General features: G+C 51.8%; 2 protein-coding genes across 3 annotated transcripts in view; one reads left to right on the top strand and one right to left on the bottom strand.

Annotated features, from left to right (window-relative positions):
* TVP23A (trans-golgi network vesicle protein 23 homolog A) overlaps positions 1-860 on the top strand; it is a 42,179-nt gene extending 41,319 nt beyond the window's left edge. The window contains exon 8 of the mRNA XM_059898696.1: positions 610-860. Within this exon, the coding sequence (XP_059754679.1) occupies positions 610-642 (33 nt within the window). The 3' untranslated portion in view covers positions 643-860. The remainder of the gene's footprint in view (positions 1-609) is intronic.
* NUBP1 (NUBP iron-sulfur cluster assembly factor 1, cytosolic) lies at positions 737-19,366 on the bottom strand. Of its 2 annotated transcripts, none has more exons than XM_059895919.1 (11): positions 19,288-19,366; positions 19,105-19,209; positions 17,296-17,429; positions 11,290-11,358; positions 9,047-9,079; positions 8,057-8,147; positions 7,248-7,402; positions 5,329-5,439; positions 4,978-5,080; positions 1,756-1,839; positions 737-1,019 (listed from the first exon to the last, which is right to left on the bottom strand). In XM_059895919.1, the coding sequence occupies exons 1-11, from the start codon at positions 19,304-19,306 to the stop codon at positions 961-963; spliced, it is 963 nt and encodes a 320-aa protein (XP_059751902.1). In that variant the 5' UTR covers positions 19,307-19,366; the 3' UTR covers positions 737-960. The 2 variants fall into 2 exon arrangements, with proteins under 2 accessions (XP_059751902.1, XP_059751903.1); XM_059895920.1 differs by having other exon boundaries at positions 4,978-5,077.
* Between the last annotated feature and the right edge of the window lie 467 nt (positions 19,367-19,833).

Here is a 19,833-nt window from a genome sequence, read left to right as displayed (position 1 = left end):
GCTCCCCTGGGCTCAGCTGGGCCTGTGGTCTGGGTGGGCCCTTTAGAGGGGTCCCACCTTCCTCACCTTGAACAGGTGCAGATTTGACCCTATGCAGGCAAGCGGGGCAGGTGACGAGAGAAGGGGAGGGAAGGAACAAGGGGACTTGCCCCCCTTCCACTTCCACGCCTGGAGGAAGATGGGAACTGGGAATTCACTCTTCCCTCAGCTGTGCTCAGGTCCTGTGTGTCTTTCAGAGTGAGCGTCTCATGGCAACGAGGATCTTCTTGGAGTCTGCATCTCTCTCCTTTTTATGTAATGTTAAAAAACCCTGTAAATTGTCTGACACTGGAAATTGCTGGATATAGTGAACACACATTCCTATACAGGGTGTCGACACTGACCCCCAAACCTGTTCTCCTGTGGGTGATCCGAGGGTTTTTTGACTATGCCCAGCCGTGTGGTGTGCACTGACCTCAGGACAAGCCCCAGCAGGAGGGTCTATCAATCACTGCTGTAATTTTTTCTCCGCCTGAGGAACAGCGTTTGCACTATGCTGTCTGAAACTGTGACTGAATATCTGCAGCGAAGCCACACATTCACCCCTTTATCCCTTTGGTTCTTTTTCAGGCTTATTTTCCGAGGCAGCGAAGGCTCAAGTGAGAGGTTCTGTAATGGAACAGCTTCCGACAGAGAAGAAAATTCCATGACCCACAAGCCGCTGGTTTTTTACATGAAGCAGGCCTTGGGGCAGAGGTTTGAGGAGATGTTTTTATTTTTCAAACGGCACATCTGTAAAGAATGCCCTTTACATATGTTCTAAAGAAAAGTGTACAAGTGTTAGATGATTAAAGTGTCTCTGAAAAAGGGACTTCACACCATGCCTGGGGCTGGTCCCTCTCTGCCTGTGACCCCTGCTCTGTCACCCAGCTGGTCAGGTGTGATGGGACGTGCCGCCTGTGTCCCTAACGTCCTCCTGTTTCAGGAGCCGACGAGGTTCTCCCCTTTTGGCTGACGCAGACTACAGGACTCCTGGATTCCTAGAAAACAGACGGCAGGCGAGGAAGCAGTGGCGGCTCTTGGTGGCCCTGCCCTGTGCTGGCGAGGCCGTGTCTAGATGGGGTGGAGTCCCCAGGTGTTTTAATTCTCCCAATAGTCCCATTTCGGCTGATGCCCTGAATCTCTGAAAGTGAGCCCAATACTGCCCACTGCCCATCTGTGGTTATAACCACGGCTGGAGGCCTCACGCCGGCCCATTCTACAGATCAAGAATCCCGGAAATGACGTGATTTACCCTCAACACCATTTCACTAGGTCAAAAGAACTCAGCCACAAGCTGGGAGCCTAAAGCTTTAACTACTGACGACACCTCTGCCTTAAATTCAACGCCTCTGACAGCTACCTGTTGACTGAATCAGGCCTGCACGTGGGTTTGGTTTGGCTCACTGTGCTTTTTTTTCCTTCTTAATTTCTTTTTACAGCTTTATTGAGGTGTATTTCCTATACCATAAACTTCACCGTGTTTTTTAAACTATGACTTAGTTCACAACACTGATGTACCGGAAGATTTTTCAAGACTCCTGGCTTCCTGGGCTGACGGGGTCATCCCAGACCTCACTACCCCAGTGTCCCCACTGAAGCTGTGTGGCCACTTATGGCTGCAGTGACCATTTATGATCCTGAATGGGACCTTTTCACACCCAGCCCACTCTGCTCACTTATGTCACTTCCTGGCCCCGTGCCATGTGGAGTCTCAAGATTCACTTAAACACTTACTCTGAATTATACTTCTGTAGGCTAAAGTGGCTGGTGAATCCGGTGCTTCAGCAAAAAAAGACTCTCCTTTGTCACAACTCTTACCTTAAAGAAACAAAAGAAAGAAAATCCATGAAGAAAGCACAGCGGTGATGTGAACCTGGGGCTCTTTCTGTGCCCGTGACACTGAAGATCGAGCCCACCTCACTTGTAATGAAGATCAAAGCTGAGACAGAATGTCGGGGTCTCGAGGACCTCGCCTTCCCCGCCTCCATCCAGCAGGGACCTTGGCTAGCGTTTCCTCGCAGCTCTGACCCGTACCTGGCCGATGGTGTTTGTTTAGTGTGTGTGCCTGCGAGTCATCTGGGTCATGTGCAGCAAATGCAGGTTCCGGGGCCCCCATTATGATCAGATACAGCAGCTCCTAGGCAGGCCCAGGAACCTGCATTTAAAAGACCAATTCGTTCTTTCAGTAAAAAGATAATAAAGGCACGCAGTAAGAGTATGGAATATAAAAGGTTATACCACGAAGAATGAGTTCAAAGGAGGCTACCAGTGTTTCAAGTATCCTTCTAGAAATATATGTATATAAACGTGGCATATATATACATATACACACTCATGTATTTTAAAAAAATGCTTGGGAGTGTATGACACACATATTCTGCCCATTGCTTTCTCCATGTGTACTTTATCTTGAAGGTCACTCCAGGTTGGCATCAGTCCACCTGCTCTGTGTACTGCAGCGCCTCCTCGGGACACACAGGTGGTCTCGCATCCAGGTGAGCACGGGGCGGGACCTTGGGCAGGCGGCGTGCTCCCCTCCCGTCTGGTCCTGGGTAGACCCCGCTGCCAGCTCCTCTGCCCCCGCCCCCCCTGCTGGAGAAGCAGGGTCAGTGGTTCCACGACCCACAGCCGCTCCCCAGCCTCCTGGGGGGATCCTGGCCAGGCCAACCGTGGAGCAGTCGTCGCCTCAGCTCCCCAGCACGTTGCCCGGTGGGACAGGGACACCCGAGACGGGGGGCAGAGTGGGCCCCCACGTGGCCCGGGCACCGTGAACTGTGGCGGAAGCAGCTAGGGTAGCCTCCGAGTTCACGGCCGCTGGACCGGGTCTGGGAAGTCACAGGTCCCACAACAGGCTCGTGGGGCCACTTCCTTCTGATTCTCACCCCGCGTCCTCTCACTCCTCGTCCTCCCTTCCCCAGAGGACCCGCCTGTCCCCTTACAGATGCGCTCTGGTCGGTTCCCCATCTCCACAAACCTCCCCCTCTCCTGCCTGTCGCCTGCAGGCGGCACCCCTTGGGCACTGCCCTGTCCAAGGCTCCCCTCGTGGCCCTCCTTCCATCCGCGCAGCCCCCGGCAGTGGCTCCATCACCGTCGCCACCTCGCAGGTGCGGCCTGAGGCCCAGCGCCTGGCAAGGACCCGCCGGAGCCCGCAGCCAGCGCTGGGGCAGTGCGGATCCAGGCCCGGCGCCCGGCCCCAGAGGTGCTTCCGCGTGACCCTCAGGCGTGCGGGGCTGGGGAGGCCGAGCATCACGGCGCCAGAGCCCGGCCGCTCCTCTGCCGCACGTTCCCACAGGGGCTGAGCGCGTCCTTCACGGCCTCGTCTGTTCCTGGTAACGCGGCTGTTCCCTCACCGGACAAAAGCGGCTCCGGAAGGTCACAGTGACCTCACTTGGCCCTGCCCGCCTCGCCGCAGCACGTCACGGCATTAACCGCCTGTCCTTCCCGGCGCTGGCCCAGCTCTCTGCAGCTACAACCGGAGGTGAGGTCTGGGGACATGTACCTTGTCACACAGGACCGTGCCCGCTAGACGGCACTGAATCGGAGGCTGCACCGGGCCCCCTCCTGTGAGCTGCCCTGAGGACTAGGGCGGCAGCGCAGCCGGGAGCGGGTGGCGGTGACCGCTCAGGCTGCCACGGCTCACCGGCCCCCACGGCGTCACGTGGGCCGCCCGCCTCCGGAGGCCTTTGAGGGGAGGCGCCTGCTCCTACGGCCCAGAGGGAAGCTCTGGTCAACGCGAAGACAGTTTACAGCGCCGGGGAAGGCTGGAAAAGCAGCCGGAGTCCTCTGTTTCTCGGGGAAACCACATGCCAGGAGCGCTGCTGGGCGTGGAAACGGGCGAGGTGCGGTCTCAGGACCGCACCTCGGGTCCCCGGGCTTCTCTGGGGCTCTTCCCGTCCACCTCCTCAGGGCAGGCCTCCAAGCTGCGCTCTCGGCCCCGCCTCTCTGCACCTCCCACCCGGTCGCGGGCGCGTCCCCCTCCAGCCCTGACCCCTCTCCCCGCCCGCTGACAAAGCCAAGGCCTCGGCCGCCTCCACACAGCACCAGGAGGGAGCCGCCAGTGCCTGGATGGCGCCTCCTGCGCTCGCCGGTTCCGGGGGCTGTCCCCGTCTCCCCGTGGCTCACACTGGGCAGCACGGACGTCCGTGACACCTCTCAAATCCTGGCACTTCCCCTCTGTGTGTCCCCCTCTCCCTGGCAACGCCCAGGCCCCAGCCCAGCCCTAACCACCTCCCGGTTCTCCTGCCAGCGCAGCCGCCGCGGCCTCGGCCTCTAAGCGCACACGGCGCCCACCCTCCCAAGGCTCTCACTTCCGAACAACTGGGGCCCGAGCCCCGTCAGTCTGTCGGCCTCCCTCAGGCCCGGGCACCCCTGCGTAACCTAACTGTCCCACTTCCTCGTGGTGGGGGGGGGGGGTCACACCTGACTTCAGCAAGGTCAGCTCCTGCTACTGTGGGGAAGCAAATCTGGCGGCGGCTGTCCTTGCCGCCCCACCCAGCGAGCCGACGCCCCGGAGTGAGTGTGGGGTGGAGGTGGGCTCCCCGGAGGACTCTGGTACCCAGAGAGGAGCGCGCGCCCTGGAGGCAGGCCAGCGACTTCCCCTCGCGCTCGCCGAGAGAAGCCGGGCGCGAGGAGGGCTGCGCCGCGCTTCCCTGTGGACGGGACATGCGGGGCACCTTCCTCGGGAGTTTTCAAGGCTAATTCTGTACCTGACTTTCAGTCAGAACCTAATTCCTGGGTAAGAGAAGACTCGAAGGCACGCCCCTGGCCGCCTCCCCAGGTTACGCTGGTCTGGCCCCTCTCCTCAGTGACTTTCTTTCCTCCCGCCCCCTGCTCTCTTCTCCTCTTCCAGGCCCCTCCCGCCCCCCCAAAGTTCCCCTGCTCCCTCGGCCACAGGCCGCCACGGGTCTCACTGCTCCTCTCGGCTGGAGGGCCTGCAGGCTCCAGGGACTCACCCACCTATGCGTGGATCCAGAGGCACTTTGCCGAGAAGCGGGACCTTCAGGTCCTGGCACATGACCTCCGCACCCCCAGTCGTCGGCGGGAATATCTGAGACTCCTTCTGGGAGGCAAATTAAAGGGGGAGGAATCCTGATTTCGTTTCAGAATCATACGAATGGACCACATTTTAAAGCAACTTTAAAAAATGGCTATTTTGAATGTGAAAAGAATTTTCATTAAATCAGCAACGGAGGGTTTTAACTGATTCCACTTCCCGAAACAATGGGGAAAACAGAAACGGTTTCCCAGAGATCCACCCCTACGACTTCCTCAGGCAGGAGGACGGGACCTGGTTGGACGTGCTCTCACCTGGCACTTGGGGCAGGTGAAGCCGCTCATGTTCTCCACCACCCCGATGATGGGCAGCTTCACCTTGTGGCAGAAGTTGATCTCTTTCCGGACGTCCTGGAGCGACACCTCCTGCCAAGGTTCAAGAAGTCCAGTTGTGTCAAAGTCAAAGCATAAAAAGAGAACATCCGCGTGGTGGAGGGATGGCTGCAGGGCCGTGGCATCACCACCATGAGGCGTTAGAGACTGTGCCCCGTGTTCCGTATTTGTTTCATGCCGACCACGTGTGAGCCCTGTTCCAGGTGCTACTTACTTCCCACAAAGCTCAAAGGATAAACCTGAACAGGCAAATGTCCAATGTACAACGAATCTACAGGAAAGTGACCCTTTAACCCACCTCCGTGTTCCACTTTCCCGTCAGTGTACTAGGCTGAGCCCGAGTGGGCACAGCTTTCCAGGTCAGGGGCAGCCTGTGGGCTCGTCTGGCTGCCTAGTTTCATAAATAAAGTTCTTCTGGAACACAGCCCGGCCCACTCTTCTGCACAGTATCTCGGGCCGCTTTCGCCCCACAATGGTACAGCTAAAGGGCCGTGACAGAGACCGTGTGACCTGAAAAGCCTGAAACAGTTACTCTCCAGTCCTTCACAGAAAAAGTACACCAACCTCTGATCCTGGGTATCGTGAACCCAAACAACTTTATGCACAAAAAGAAAATAAGGACTATTACCAGGTTTGGATCCCTTCAGATTCACTTCTGGACTCTGAATGTGTATCTTACAGCGTGAGGACTGTGGATAATCCGGGCTTAGTACCCACCCCAGTCCCCCATTTAATTTTACTGCAGACACGTGTCCAAGGGTCATGGCTGTCAAATACGGCTACTCCTTAACATCTGTGGCTTTAACGGTCACAGGCCTCCAAAGGGTCCTGGCTTTGAGTCCTCTATTCTCCTGAGGCCCACGTTTGGCCCTCGAGCCCTTTGAGGCTGGGGTACAGACAGAAGGGCATTTAGCTAGAAAGTAAACTGGCTGTTACTAAGCGTCTCACCTCAGTGCAGCCGTGGTTCTCTCCCTGGTATCCTCTACAAGCCCTGCTTTGTCAAAAATGACCCCCAGAAACTAACACACCACTGTAAAGCAATTATACTCCAATAAAGATGTTAAAATAAATAAATTAATTTATTTTTAAAAAATGCAGTTCTCACAAAAAAAAAAAAAGAAATTAAAAAAAAGAAAAATGACCCCTAAAGAAAGGCAGCTGCTGGATGTGCAGGGCTCCGAGAAAGTGCGCGTCCCCAGCCTGAAGCCACGTTTTCTAGAGAAGTTACATACAGAGGTGCACAAACACGGGGCATCCCCCCCAGGCTTCCTGGAGAAGGGCCGGCATCTGCTTGGTCCACTCCCCTCCTCCTGAACCCAAGCGGACTCTCTTTCCTTCACAGTAAATATGGTATCGGAGAGGCCATCCTTGTGTCAACTCGATTGTTGCTGTTGCTTTAGACTTGACTTTTAGAGCGGTTTTAGCTTCATAGAAAGCACAGAGTTCCCATGTGCCCCTGCCCCACGTGGAAAGCCCTGCCCACCGTCAGCACCCGCATCAGAGCGGACGTCCCCACGCCACTGTTCTCATGGGTCATTTCTTTGGGACCTACTCTTGAGAGCACTGCTGGTCTAAGGGTGGGCCCCAGCCTCTCTTTAAAAATTCAGTAGGAAACATCCCTAACGACAAATTCGTCTTCTCTCCAGCGCCATCCTCGGGCCAGGAGCCCCTCACCCAGGCCCACCCCCGCCCCCGCCACCTAATGCCTCCCTGTCCGCGGACAATAGCTGGACCGAAGGTCAACGTAAGGCTTCTACGGATCCCAGTCAGGGTGTGCTGCAGAGCCCAGGGTCTCGGGCTGTCGGAGAAAGAGGCCCTCCGGGTGGGGGGCCCTGGCTCACCTGCGGCGTGGTGATGATCACCGCCCCATCGATGTGCGCTGCGGCCAGGTACTGCACGGCCGACAGGTGTTCATCCGACGTCCCGGGCGGGGTGTCCACGATGAGGTAGTCCACCTCGCCCCAGTCGACATCTCGGAGGAACTGCTTGATCATGCCTGCAAGGAGGAGCCGCGGGGATGCCTCCTCGCTCCCGTCCTTCTGACTCTCTTTACAGAGCACAGCTCGTGACCTTTACGAATGGATCACCTGTGCTCTCAATCAGTGGTGTTTGGCAACGTCTGGGGACACGTCTGCTTGTCAATGACTAGGGTGGGAGTTCTACTCGCCTCTGGCGCCCAGACGCCAGGGTACTGCTAACCCCCTGTGATGCGGAGGACAGCCCACCCTCCCCAAACAAGGAATTATCTGGCTCAGAACGCCAACAGCACCGAGGCTGAGGAACCTTGCCCAGATGGGCACTTTCCCATCATTACCTGCAGCCTCAGTGCCTAGTCAACCTGCTACTGATTTGACCTCACATACTTCTCTCTTTGACACAAATAAGAACACAGACCACCTTAGGAATAATTTCAGGGTTAGGTAGATTTTCAGGAGACAAAAACCCCCAATAGATTTTTAAAATTATAACATTTCGTTAAATAAAATTGGTATTTCTATTGGCTCTCTTCAACCAGTGAAGAGGCAACCAGATGCATAAAAATAATACGCTATGAAGCCCAGCAGGATGAGCCTGAGGCCATCCTGACAGAACGGGATGCAATTCTGCCCTTGGAAGGACGTGATAAGAGACAGAAAGCAGAGTGGCAAACCATTTTTCTTTGGTCCCCTCCAGATAACGGCATCATCGGGGCTGCTGAGCAAGAAACCCACGGACATCACCCCCAAGTTGTCTTCCAGGAACTAGAAAGGATGATGCAAGAAACATTTTACTTAAAACCACAGTGCAAGGCACTTCCCTATGTCTTTTGTCTGAGCTCTGGCTGAAAAAACTGGGGGGACAAAATTACTATGTGATCTGTGAGTATATTCACTCTTTGAATCCTTAAATCTTTTCTTTTCTTTTTTTTGAAAAAAATCATTAAAAAAAAAGGTTACTTGGGGCTTCCCTGGTGGCGCAGTGGTTGAGAATCTGCCTGCCAATGCAGGGGACACGGGTTCGAGCCCTGGTCTGGGAAGATCCCACATGCCGCGGAGCAACTAAGCCCGTGTGCCACAACTACTGAGCCTGTGCATCTGGAGCCTGTGCTCCGCAACAAGAGAGGCCGCGATAGTGAGAGGCCCGCGCACCGCGATGAAGAGTGGCCCCCGCTTGCCGCAACTAGAGAAAGCCCTTGCACAGAAACGAAGACCCAACACAGCCAAAAATAAATAAATAAATTAATTAATTAATTAAAGTTTACCATATTGGGGGGATTGAAAGAGTCACCATACGGCCCTATGCGGCAATGACAGCGAACTCAGCTGAAATAAACAAACCTCGTCTCCTTTACTATCTTAACCTGGGTTGGCAAACTATGGCCCCACTTCTGGTTTTGCATAAAGTGTTATTGGAAAACGGCCACGGTCATTCATTTGCTTATCACTACTTTCCAGCTATGACGGTGGCAACTGTATGGCCCACAAACTAGAAATATTTACTCTCTGAGCCTTTACAGAAAAAGTGTGCCAATCCCAGGTTGGAACTGGATTCCCTGTGCCTAGGAAAGTGCCTCAATAAATATCTGTTGACGATAAACAGTTACAACCCTTTATGTACACATATGACAAGAGACCCTGAAGAAAAGGGGGTTAGCACTCACCACTGGAGACCAGCCCGAGCCACTCTGGTGAACCTGCAGGAACAGAAGCCCATACTTATTTGTGAGAAATTATACACCCTGGTCACGCTTCTCTTGCAGACAAAGTTTACACAGTAAGAAGGCAGTTTTATAAATTACAATTCATTGTCTTAAATGCTACCACTAAATTCTTAATAGGGAGTGAACAGAGCGGGGTCAGAGGCTGGGTTATGGATGATAGAATTCATTTGCTCTTTCCCTCCCAGGTTGGGTTATTTGGAAACTGCTTAGATATCTGGTCAGGGGACCGATGTTACTGGAGTCCAAATATAATTTGGGATATTTTAAAAGGGTGACAGAAATCAGTTGGGGGTTGCTGAGAAGATGCAGGTAACTTTGGAGCAGCGAGGCGGTCTCTGTACAAGTCCAGGAGTGGAGGGATGACCTTTGGTGAAACAGCAGACACAGAACCCTCCCCTCAGTGGCGTGAACTTCGGGGCTGAGCTGCTGCCCCCAGGGGACAACGATGGGGAAGCGGTGTCGTGTCGGCGGGAAGCTCGGGCTACTTCAAGACCCAGACCCTTTCCTCGCAGTAGGTGTTCACTAACTGCCAGGGCTCAAGTCCGCATCGACGCTTTACTGTGAAACGGGAACTTACGCAACTTCCAACCACACATCAATCTTAGATTTACGCTTCAAGTAACGTTGGACCCAAAACAGCCCATTTTTCCTGATGAATTCTTACTTTTTTAAACAGTCTTTTGAGATATAATTCACATACCACACAACTCACCCATTTAAAGCGTACAATTAAATGGCTTCAGGATACTCACAGAATTGTACCTCCATCACCACAATCAATGTTAGAACACTTTCGTTACTCTTAGAAGATACCCTGCACCCCTTAAGTGTCACCCCCGACCCCCACACTTCCCCCCAGTCCTAGCTGACCACGGATCTACTGTGTCTACAGATGTGCCTGCTGCTGACATTTCACAGAACTGCAATCAGATAACATGGGGTCCTTTGTCACCGGCTTTGAAGTCATACTTAAAAAAAAAAAACCCATTGATTCCTATTAATACTAATTCTCTAAGTCACTGGTTTTGAAAGAGGGGTAAACACGATGATCCAATAGCACAGGAGGAGAAAATAGTAGAACTGCTGTTTTATCTCACCATTTAAAATTTTCAATTTTTGTAACTACTTGTGTCCTGGCCCAATGAGTAGTACATGCATGTGACTGACGGTAATGGACCCCCGTGCTGGGGGGCATGTGCTCCAGAGCTTGCTGCTTACCGGTACGTGGTCAGAGCTGTGATTCCTGCTGCTTCCCAGCACGGCAGAAGCAAGTCCCAAGCCCTGAGCAGAGTCCCCAGGGACTGGCTCCATCTGCCTCTGGCTACTCTCTGCCGCCCCGTCACTCTGCCCCATCCCCGTGGGCCACTTTGCCGAGGACACGAGGACACCCCTGCATCCGGGCTCCTGCATGTGCTCCCCATCCCAGCGCACCCTTCTCTGGGTTCTCTGAGCAGGGAGCCCTTGACCACCCCCTCCCGAAGAGCAGCTCCCCTGGCCGCCCTGCCCTGCCATGTCTGTCCCCTTACCCTGCTTAGTGTCCTATTATCACCTGCCCCTCCCACAAAGGTGGGGTCTTTATCTGCCTTGTTCGCCTCTGAACCCCAGCACCCGGCGCTTCAGTAAAGAATGTACCGATCCCAACAGCCCAGGAAAAGCCTAGTCCTCCAGCCCGGCTTCAATGCACCCCCCAGGGGAACCCTTTCTTGGATGGCTCTGTGCCACCCAGAAGGGAGGGGGCAGCACCTGCTGCCCCACCCCCGCCCCCGCCCATATTCTTCGCCGGCCTCGCAGTCTCACTTCCCCTCTGGTGACCACAGGAGCAGAGATATTCCCTTGCTTCCAGAGTACAGAACCTTAGCCACCCCTGGTCTAGCTTTCCCAGCCAGGGCTAAGTTTCTGTGTCTTACTTCTGCATTTGACGTATTGTTTCCCTTCCCCTCTAAGAAGGCATCGAACTAACAATTCTCAGAAGGTTTGGATGAACTTAAATATAATCCACACCGCCACCAAACTCACGGCTGTTGTTAAAAGCAGACAGGCGGTCTAGTGAACATTTACCTGATCTCGTCACGTCCAGGTAAAAATGCATGGGCTCTGCTGACCCCCTGGCTTAGGTTTAGCAGCTTGGCGCTATAGTTTACCGTAAGAAAATACTTCCCTGCGTTTTGTCTTGTCATTATTACCTGTTCTCCTTCCAATCCCATGATCTTGGGAATTGACGGCCCGCATATATCAATGTCTAGAAGAGCCACCTGGGGAAAAGAGGAGACGTGATGTAAGCCGATGTACAGTCCTCCAGATGTGCACAATCGGGAGGGGATGGGCTTCCAGGAAAAGGAGGGAGGGGAGAAGGTGAAGAAAAACTGGGTTGAACTTGGACCGAGCGGAATCTCACGAGGGAGAGTTACAACATTTATTTTCCGGGCCACAGAGACACAGACGAAACTCCTAACAAGAACGTACAAAGTACACCAACACCCCCGTGCTCCGCCCACGCCCCTGCCGCACCCCAGCCACCCTCAGTGTGGCCTATTTTCAGGCTGAGCTTATGGTCCAGGGCATCAGGCCGCTTGAAGATTCAGGCCCAGCCACTGTTTTCGTGGCCCTTACCATGTATTGGGGGTGTGTGTGTGTGTGTGTGTGTGTGTGTGTGTGCGCGCGCCTGTCTGTGTGTTAGGGGTCATTATCTCTGCTTTACAGAAGAGGAAACAGAGATTCAGAGAGGCCCACAGACTTGTTCAACGAGCAAGAAGCACAGCTGGGACATGAACTGAGGCCTCTGGACTCCAACGCCAGGGCTCTTCCCACCACCCCGGGGGCCTGGCAAGGAGGGCCAGAGTGGACCCTCTAGCTGAGCTCTGACCAAGCCCCGTTTTCCTGTGATGCTGAAGGTTAATGATGGCTTAGGCTCAACTTCTAAAAAAGAAAGTGAAAATAAGGAAATCTACAGAAGTTCTTTGCTAGTGATACGTGCAGCCTTGGAGGACTCCTTCTACCCCAAACGCCCTACTTTCCCCATCTGATTCGTGAAAAGGTCTGAGACAGCCCTCAGAAACCTTCTAAAGAGCAGGGCCGTGTTCATCTTGAAAGCTCTCACATCTTAGATCCAAAGTAGAGCACCTCTGGGTAACTTTGTAACTTGCCCCGAATTCGTTTCTTGCTTTCCTCTTCAATCCTCTCGACAACCTCCTACGATCCTCACATGACTTCACACTAGGTCAGGAGCGCGGTTCGTTCATACACTGGATAGTCGCTTGCCTCACGCGCCCTCTGCTGGACCTCAAGAAGAACGCAACAGAACAACGCTCACCCTGAAGACCCATCAGGGTGAAGACGTCATCCTGAAGACCTGACTTCCTTGGCCTTCTTGATGCTTCACGCTGATGTGTGGTTAATGATCCAGACGTTTTACATCAGAGCCTCACGACTTGGGAAATTATACCATCGCTACGACCCTAACGGAGACTTTCGTCAATAATCTCGAGTTTCTAGCCACTTGGTCTAGAAAATCTCGCTCTCTTTTGGGAACAGTTTAATCAGTTTCCTTTTGAGGCATTACACCCCCTCTTCCCCACAACCAAGTGGGTATCCTGAGTGAAATGATACAAGGAAGAGATCACATGCACTCCCTCTGCGGCGGTACCCGGAAAGGCTGTGGCACTTTCCTGCTAGCCAGCTCTCCAGTGGCGCGTCCTGCCCACTTCAGACATCCTGCTGACCCTGCCGCTACCCCCATAGCCCTCCAATTAATCCCCTTTCTGCCCCAGTTACACCAGAGAACCCCAGCTGGAAGAAACACGCCTGCATTAATCCTCACAGGGTATGTGGAAGGTGCTAGAAGGCTGATGGGAAGAGGAGGCTTTGCCACAGCTCTCCCAGCTAGGAAGTGGTGGAGTGGGCGCTGCAGGGCTGTCAGGATCCACAGCGTTCCCTACCCAGCGCCCCACACTTCCACTTAAGAAGAGGTCACGGGAAGCGGGCTCAGTCCTAACTCCTGGCACTCTGAGGCCGTGTCGCCTCGCACAAGCTGCTTCTCCTCCCCGATCTGTCTGAGCTTCTGATCTGCGAAACCAGTGTTTCGGGAGATCATTAGGCTCCTTCCAGCCCTCGAGTCTACAAGCTGCCGAGAGGGCCTCAGACACTATAGCCTGGGCCTTTTAATGACACAGTTTGCCTTTCAGATCACAAGGCAGGAGGATGAGCTGGTGACTGACGGGAGCTGCTGACTCTTGCGGTGGAAAGAAGGCACGTGATACTTGGATGTCTCACGGCTCAGGTCTGCACCACAGAGGCTCCTCCTCCTCCCTTCACCCCAACCTGCACATTCCCCGGCCCACCTGTGATTAGTCAGGGGCTACCCCGCGATTCAAGGCCCTCTGCAAACCATCAGACACCTGCCTGCCCAAGTGCTATCATGGAACAGCCTTGCTCGCAGTCAGTAATGAGCTGCCACCAGGCGGCAGGCAGAAAAGGACAGGGCGGTCCTCACCATCCTGCTGAATTTAGGGCAGGGAGGGGTGTGAGCTACTTGACTTTAGTCAACAAGACACTCGGTGTGTACTCTGTGCCCACGCCGGGCACCCTTTGGAGACAGTGATGTTTTCTGCCACCAGTAGGTCTGCCTGAGGGGAGACAGACTTTCTTAAGTGCTGACTTTTTTTTTTAAGCACCACTGCAAGAAAAAAATCCAGCTCATCTAGCCATGTTTCCACACAGCTGGTGAGCTTCCCTTCAGTCTACTGCAAAGTTTCAACGTGTGCGCAGTGGGACTTCAGAACGTAACAACACGGAAGCGTGATTCTATGTAAACAGCTGTCTATTCACAAGTGGTTCCTTGTAGCTGGCCTGGTTAAAGCACATTTCCAGACAGTTGTTTAAGAAGATGCCTGACAGCTTCTGAAAGCAGAGATTATTCTGGGCAACATGGATCATCACAGAAAACAGATTTCTTGGCTGGCCAACTGGCCAATACAAACTTGACCCTCAGACAGCAAGAGACTGTTGACTAACAGAAATACAGATGGGCGAGTATATTTGAACCTGCTTGGCACTTGACTCTGGGTGGGCTACAAACTCATTATCACCAAAGCAGAAATAGTCTTCTCCCCTCCATATTCTATCAGGGACATTTATTGAGCACTTCCTATGCATCAGGCATCGTGTTAAGCATTTTACAGTTACGTGCATCATCTCACTCGGTCCTGAGTCCCATTTTACAGATGAGAAAACTGAGGCAGAGACAGTCTGATAACCTGCCCAAGGCCACAGCAGTGGTATCGGCGGCACTGGGATGTGATCGTGGGCAGACCGACTCCAGAGCCTGTGTTCTTGGCCACCCCACTAGACTGCACCCACCTCCTGCCCCAAACGCTCAGCCAGACTTCTGACCCTCTTCTCCAAGAGTTGGAGGCCCTGCTGCTCCGTTTGTTCCAGCACTGCCCCGGTTGTGTCCTCGTGGCCTCTCATGGAGACAAGAGCAACACCTCCCGCTGGTTTACCGTCACCCTCTGACGACACTCGATCACACACTCGGCTGCTGCTATAGCAACCCTCAAACCATGCCTCTTTCCCGCTGGAACATCCTCCCAGGGCGTTAAAGCCTCCCAGGTCTGGCTCAGGCTGAGCCTCACCCTCGGCCCCTCTGCTGCAGCAGCAGCAGCCCTGCCTGCCCAGCCTGTCTGCCCCGGCGGTCCCAGCTCTGCGCCTCTGCCTCCACCTCCTCCCGCCACATCCCATCAGCCGCCATCAGAGTCCAAGGCCGCCTTCTCCCACGAGCCTGCCCAGCTGTCCCCTGCCAGTCACTTCTCCCTTTCCCCAGATGCCTAGAGCACATCTTGGGTGACAGATACCAGATTCCAGAGAAGCGCACGTCAGTCATGTAGGCCAACAAAAGCAGATCCACACATCATAAAATGATCCGAAGAGAAATGAGTTATAAGCAGGATTCAGAGCCCTAGTGAGAGAAACACCAAGCTTTACAGGTCCCCTAGTCCAGCCTCTGCACTGTCCCAAGAAGGCCACGGCCTTCCCAAGGTTTCAATCCTCCCCCAAAGAAGTTCTTCCCCAGCCAGCACTAGTGCTTCTGGAGCTACAAACCAAACCAGGGGCTGGCAAACTACAACCCAGGGGCCAAACCCAGAATGCCACCTGTTTCTGTACAGCCCATAGCTAAGAATGGCTATTATGTTTTTAGAGTTGGGGGGAAAAAGAAAATCAGAAGTATACATTTATTTCACGACAGCATGAAAATTATGAAATTCAAATTATACGAAATTCGAAGTTTTATTAGAACACAGCCACACTCATTTGTTCACAGGTTGTCTACGGCTGCTTTCATGTTCAAGGGCAGAAGTGAATAGCTGCTACAGAAACTGTATAGCCTACAAAGCCTAAAATATTTACCATCTGGCTCTTTATATAAAAAGTCTGCTGACCCCTGAAGTAAACTCAACTTTCTTAACCCAATGATTTAAAAAAATATATTCCTGGAGCCTTCGGTGAGGTATCTGAGAGGCCACTGTTTATCTGTGTGTGTGTGTGCGTGTGTGTGCGTGCGTGTGTGCATGTGCACGCGTGTGTGTGCGCGCGCACGCGCTCGAGCATACTGAGGGCAGGTCGGAATGGTGGGCTTGATCCCCCTGCCCACGGTAGCTACCTTTACTGGGTTTTTCTGTGGAGGAAATAAAGCCTTTATTTTATTAAGAACTTAGGGTGCTATTTCATACTGGAATAGAATGGTTTATCTCACACAAGTACAAAGTATGAAATTTATCCAGTTAATAGAGTTTAAAAAAAATAACTGGCAATATGTGGCAGTTTTGAAATGTCAATATTAAACATACCTTTACACTCCCCACTAGCACTATCTTTAAAAAAAAAAAAGCCAAACCGAAGTGAAAGGTCATTTGCCAGTTATAAAAGAAATGTGAACTGAAAGTTAGTTAGCCCTTGTTTATATAAAAATAAATTTCAACATTCAAAATGCACAAAGACAAAACTAATTTTCAAAAATATATCAGTGTACGGAAAGAAGGCACGCACCAAGACCAAGGAAAGAACTGGAATGGTTGGGAATGGCTTTCAACATGAACACAATAAAATTGTTTCCATGTTACACGGAACTCCTCTGCAGGCCCCAAACAGCGCTCTGACGGAAAAACAGCAGAGTTGGTGACCCACACAGAGTGTGTAGTGGGCTCTCTCACCCAGTGCACACACAGCACCAACACACAAGTCCTCACCACGGCTCTTGTTTCAGGGCTCAACGTGTTGGGCAGTGGTGTCTAAGAGACACCGATGCTTCTCTAGCAGTTCTGGCATGTATATATATATATTTTTCAATTAGAATTTTGAACATAATTTCATTTTGGCAAAACCAAATGGTGGAACGTGTTCTGTGTTAAAAAAATAAAAATAAATAACCCCGCAGCATTCATGGTTTCATTAGGTATAAAATTGTAATCAAAGTGAATATTGGGATCATTTCCTAAGATCAGTGCAAAACCATCATGAGTCCCAATGAATAACCTGTATTTTTTAAATCACAGGTACTGCAAATTTCCATTTGATCTTTTTGGTAAAAGTAATTTTTTTCTTCCTCACCCTACCACACCTTTTATTAAAGCTGAAATCCTGAGAGCAGTACTGGGGAATTTGAGTTTTCAAGCTCCTCTGTGTACGTGGGTGTAAGTGAATGGCCTAGTGTAGGGGTTGGCAAGCGTTTTCTTCAAGGGCCAAACGGAAAGTATTTTAGGCTTTGTGGGCAAAATCAAGGATTCAGAAGTACTAATGTAACACTGTAAAAGCAACCATTTATAAATGTAAAAAACATTCATAGCTCACAGGCCATAAAAAGACAGGAGATGGGCTGGATTTGACCACAGGCTATCGTTGGTAGACCCCTGACCTAGAAAAAGGCAGAAGGGGTTCATAAAGAGAAAGAAGCCTGAACTTAACATAATAAATAATCAGCAAGCCAAGAGAAATGTACACCTGCTAGCCATGTTCATGGCTAGAGAATCCAATGAAATATTCATTTCATTGCTCGACTGCCTTGCATTTCCTCGTTCTCTCTGCAGGGATCTAGATTCCAAAGAGGCCAGATAAACTGACATTAACGAATCAGCTCCCTACGAGCCGTCATGAGCCCTCAGACATGAGCCTCTCCCAGTTTTTCCTTAAGGTCCCACCTGTGTGTTTTCATCTTCTGCTAGGCCGTGGGCCAGGTGGGCACTGAATGTGCTTTTCCCAACGCCGCCTTTCCCAGACAACACCAAGATCTTGTGTTTCACGGTCTTCATTTTTTCTTTGATTTCCTCTATGGCTGCAAAGAAAGCAATTCAGATGACCAAGCCCCTGACTCAATCTTTTTTTATTTTTTTTAAAATTTTTATTGGAGTATAGTTGATTTACAATGTTGTGTTAGTTTCAGGTGTACAGCAAAGTGAATCAGTTATACATTTATCCACTCTTTTTTAGATTATTTTCCCACATAGGCCATAACAGAGTATTGAGTCGAGTTCTCTGTGCTATACAGTGGGTCCTTATTAGTCATCTATTTTATATATAGTAGTGTGTATATGTCAATCCCAATCTCCCAATTTATCCCTCCCCCTCCTTTCCCCCATGGTAACCATAAGTTTGTTTTCTCTATTTCTCATTTGTGACTCTATTTCTGTTTTGTAAATAAGTTCATTTGTACCATTTTTTTAGATTCTACATAGAAGCGATATCATATGATATTTGTCCCTCTCTGAATGTCACTCTTCCAATGGGCTGGAGGAAGCTAAGTCCTTGGGCTATTTCAAGGGATCGTGAGTGAAACAGCACCTCAGCAATGGTAGTAATAAGTGCTACTAAAAAACCCCAAACCAAAACCAAACAAAAAAACCCCCAAGGCTACGAGTACATCTGACATTTCCTTATTTATCGGTTTACTTGTTTGTCTCCCCTACTAGAATATAAAGTCCATGAAGGGGGGAACTCTGAAGTGTTCACACTATATTCCCAGTTCCAGAACAGAGCTTTCAATACAGCAATGATTCCCAATCTGCGGGCAAACCCCACCAGGGCACATCTGGCAATGTCTCGGGACATTTTTGGTTGTCACAGGAAGGAGTGTTGCTGACATGTAGTGGGTAGAGGTCAGGGATGCTGCTAAATGTTCAGGGCAGAGAAACAGGGCAGACATCCCCACCACAAAGAATTATCCAACCCTGAGGGTCAGTAGTGCCAAGAGTGAGAAACTGACAAACTGCAGGCACTTAGTTACCTGTCACTGATAACTATCACTATTACACATTTACTATGCTTTCAATATTTCATCCTAGTTCAAATCCCTAAAACAACACTGTAACTATTTTTCCCCCATTTTTGATGAGGAAACGGAGACTCAGAGAGGTTAAGGCTTTTTAATCACCTCATCTGTCTCATTCATAGCTGTATCCCCAGCACAGAGCACTGTGCCTGCAAGTGATCAATACATACTTCTGTTGAATTAATGGGAGAATCGCTCCTCAAAAGGAAGGAAATTTTGTCCAAAGAAAACAGCTGGCGGAGCTAGGATTTAAGCCTAAGCTCCCTGACTTCAAAGTTTATACCCTATTCCCTCTGGTGCCCGCCTCCTCCCAACCACTTCCAGTTACTGTCACTCAAACCGCTGGTCCCACCCCTCACCTCCCACGACTTTCTCCCATGCCCCGCCCCTCCTGAGACCCCTTTTGACTCCACGCCAGTCACGGGTTCAGGCTCCGCCCCCACCCCGCCAATTTTCTCCTCTCCTAGTCTTTTAAAAGCCCTGCCCCTCTGGGCCCCGCTCCTGTCACTCATCCCTCAAGCCCCGCCCCTTATCCTGAAGACGACAGGACGACCCGCCTCCTCTGGGCCCCTGCCCCTCCTCCTTAAGGCCCCTATCCCAACACCATCCACACCCCGCCCACGTCCCGCCTCTTCCAGGACAGCGCTTCTCACTTCCCGTTGAAGCCTTGCCCCTTCCTCACCCGGGTCCGGAGCGGCACCAGCTCCAGAAGCGCAGAGCCCCTGGTTGGGGCACCCCTGACATGAGGCCCCTCGACCTGCTTGGGCGCTGCTGACCCCGGGACAGTCTGCGCGGAGACAAGATCACAGTTAGAGTGGCTCCTGTCCTTTCAGGCCCGCCCCCCACGCCCCCTCCGCGCGCTCACCGTGAGGCACCTCCTCCATCCCGCTGCCTTGGACGCGTACGCGGTCACCGGAAACCGCCGTTACGTATTTCCGCCTCGTGGCGCCCAATCTGACCCTCCAGCTGCGCGAAATCGTGTCTCCGAAAGAGGGCTGTGCGCACGCGCGAACCTTGTGGTGGGAGTTTCAGGCTGTTCTCTTTGTGTTCCTTTTAAAACTGAGTTGCAGATATCTATCATAAATACTTCAGCATGTATCTCCTAGGATCAAAGACTTTGTCCTACATGACTTCAATACCATTTTCATATCCGAGATTTAACATTAATGCAAAACTGTTAGCTAATATTCACTTTATATTCAGATTAAGGAAGAGCTCCCTGCTCCCCCAACCCCCCTTGATTAGATTCAAGGTTTTTTAAAATTAATTAATTAATTTTATTTTGGGCTCCTTTGGGTCTTCGTTGCTGTGCACGGGCTTTCTTTAGTTGCGGTGAGCGGGGTCTACTCTTCGTTGCGGTGCGCGGGCTTCTCATTGCAGTGGCTTCTCTTGTTGCAGAGCCTGGGCTCTA

This window comes from Balaenoptera ricei, chromosome 15 (assembly GCF_028023285.1).
Source record: "Balaenoptera ricei isolate mBalRic1 chromosome 15, mBalRic1.hap2, whole genome shotgun sequence".
Lineage (NCBI taxonomy): Eukaryota > Metazoa > Chordata > Mammalia > Artiodactyla > Balaenopteridae > Balaenoptera > Balaenoptera ricei.
The sequence above is the reverse complement of the archived record's forward strand: the minus strand, read 5'-3'. Positions and strand labels throughout refer to the sequence as shown.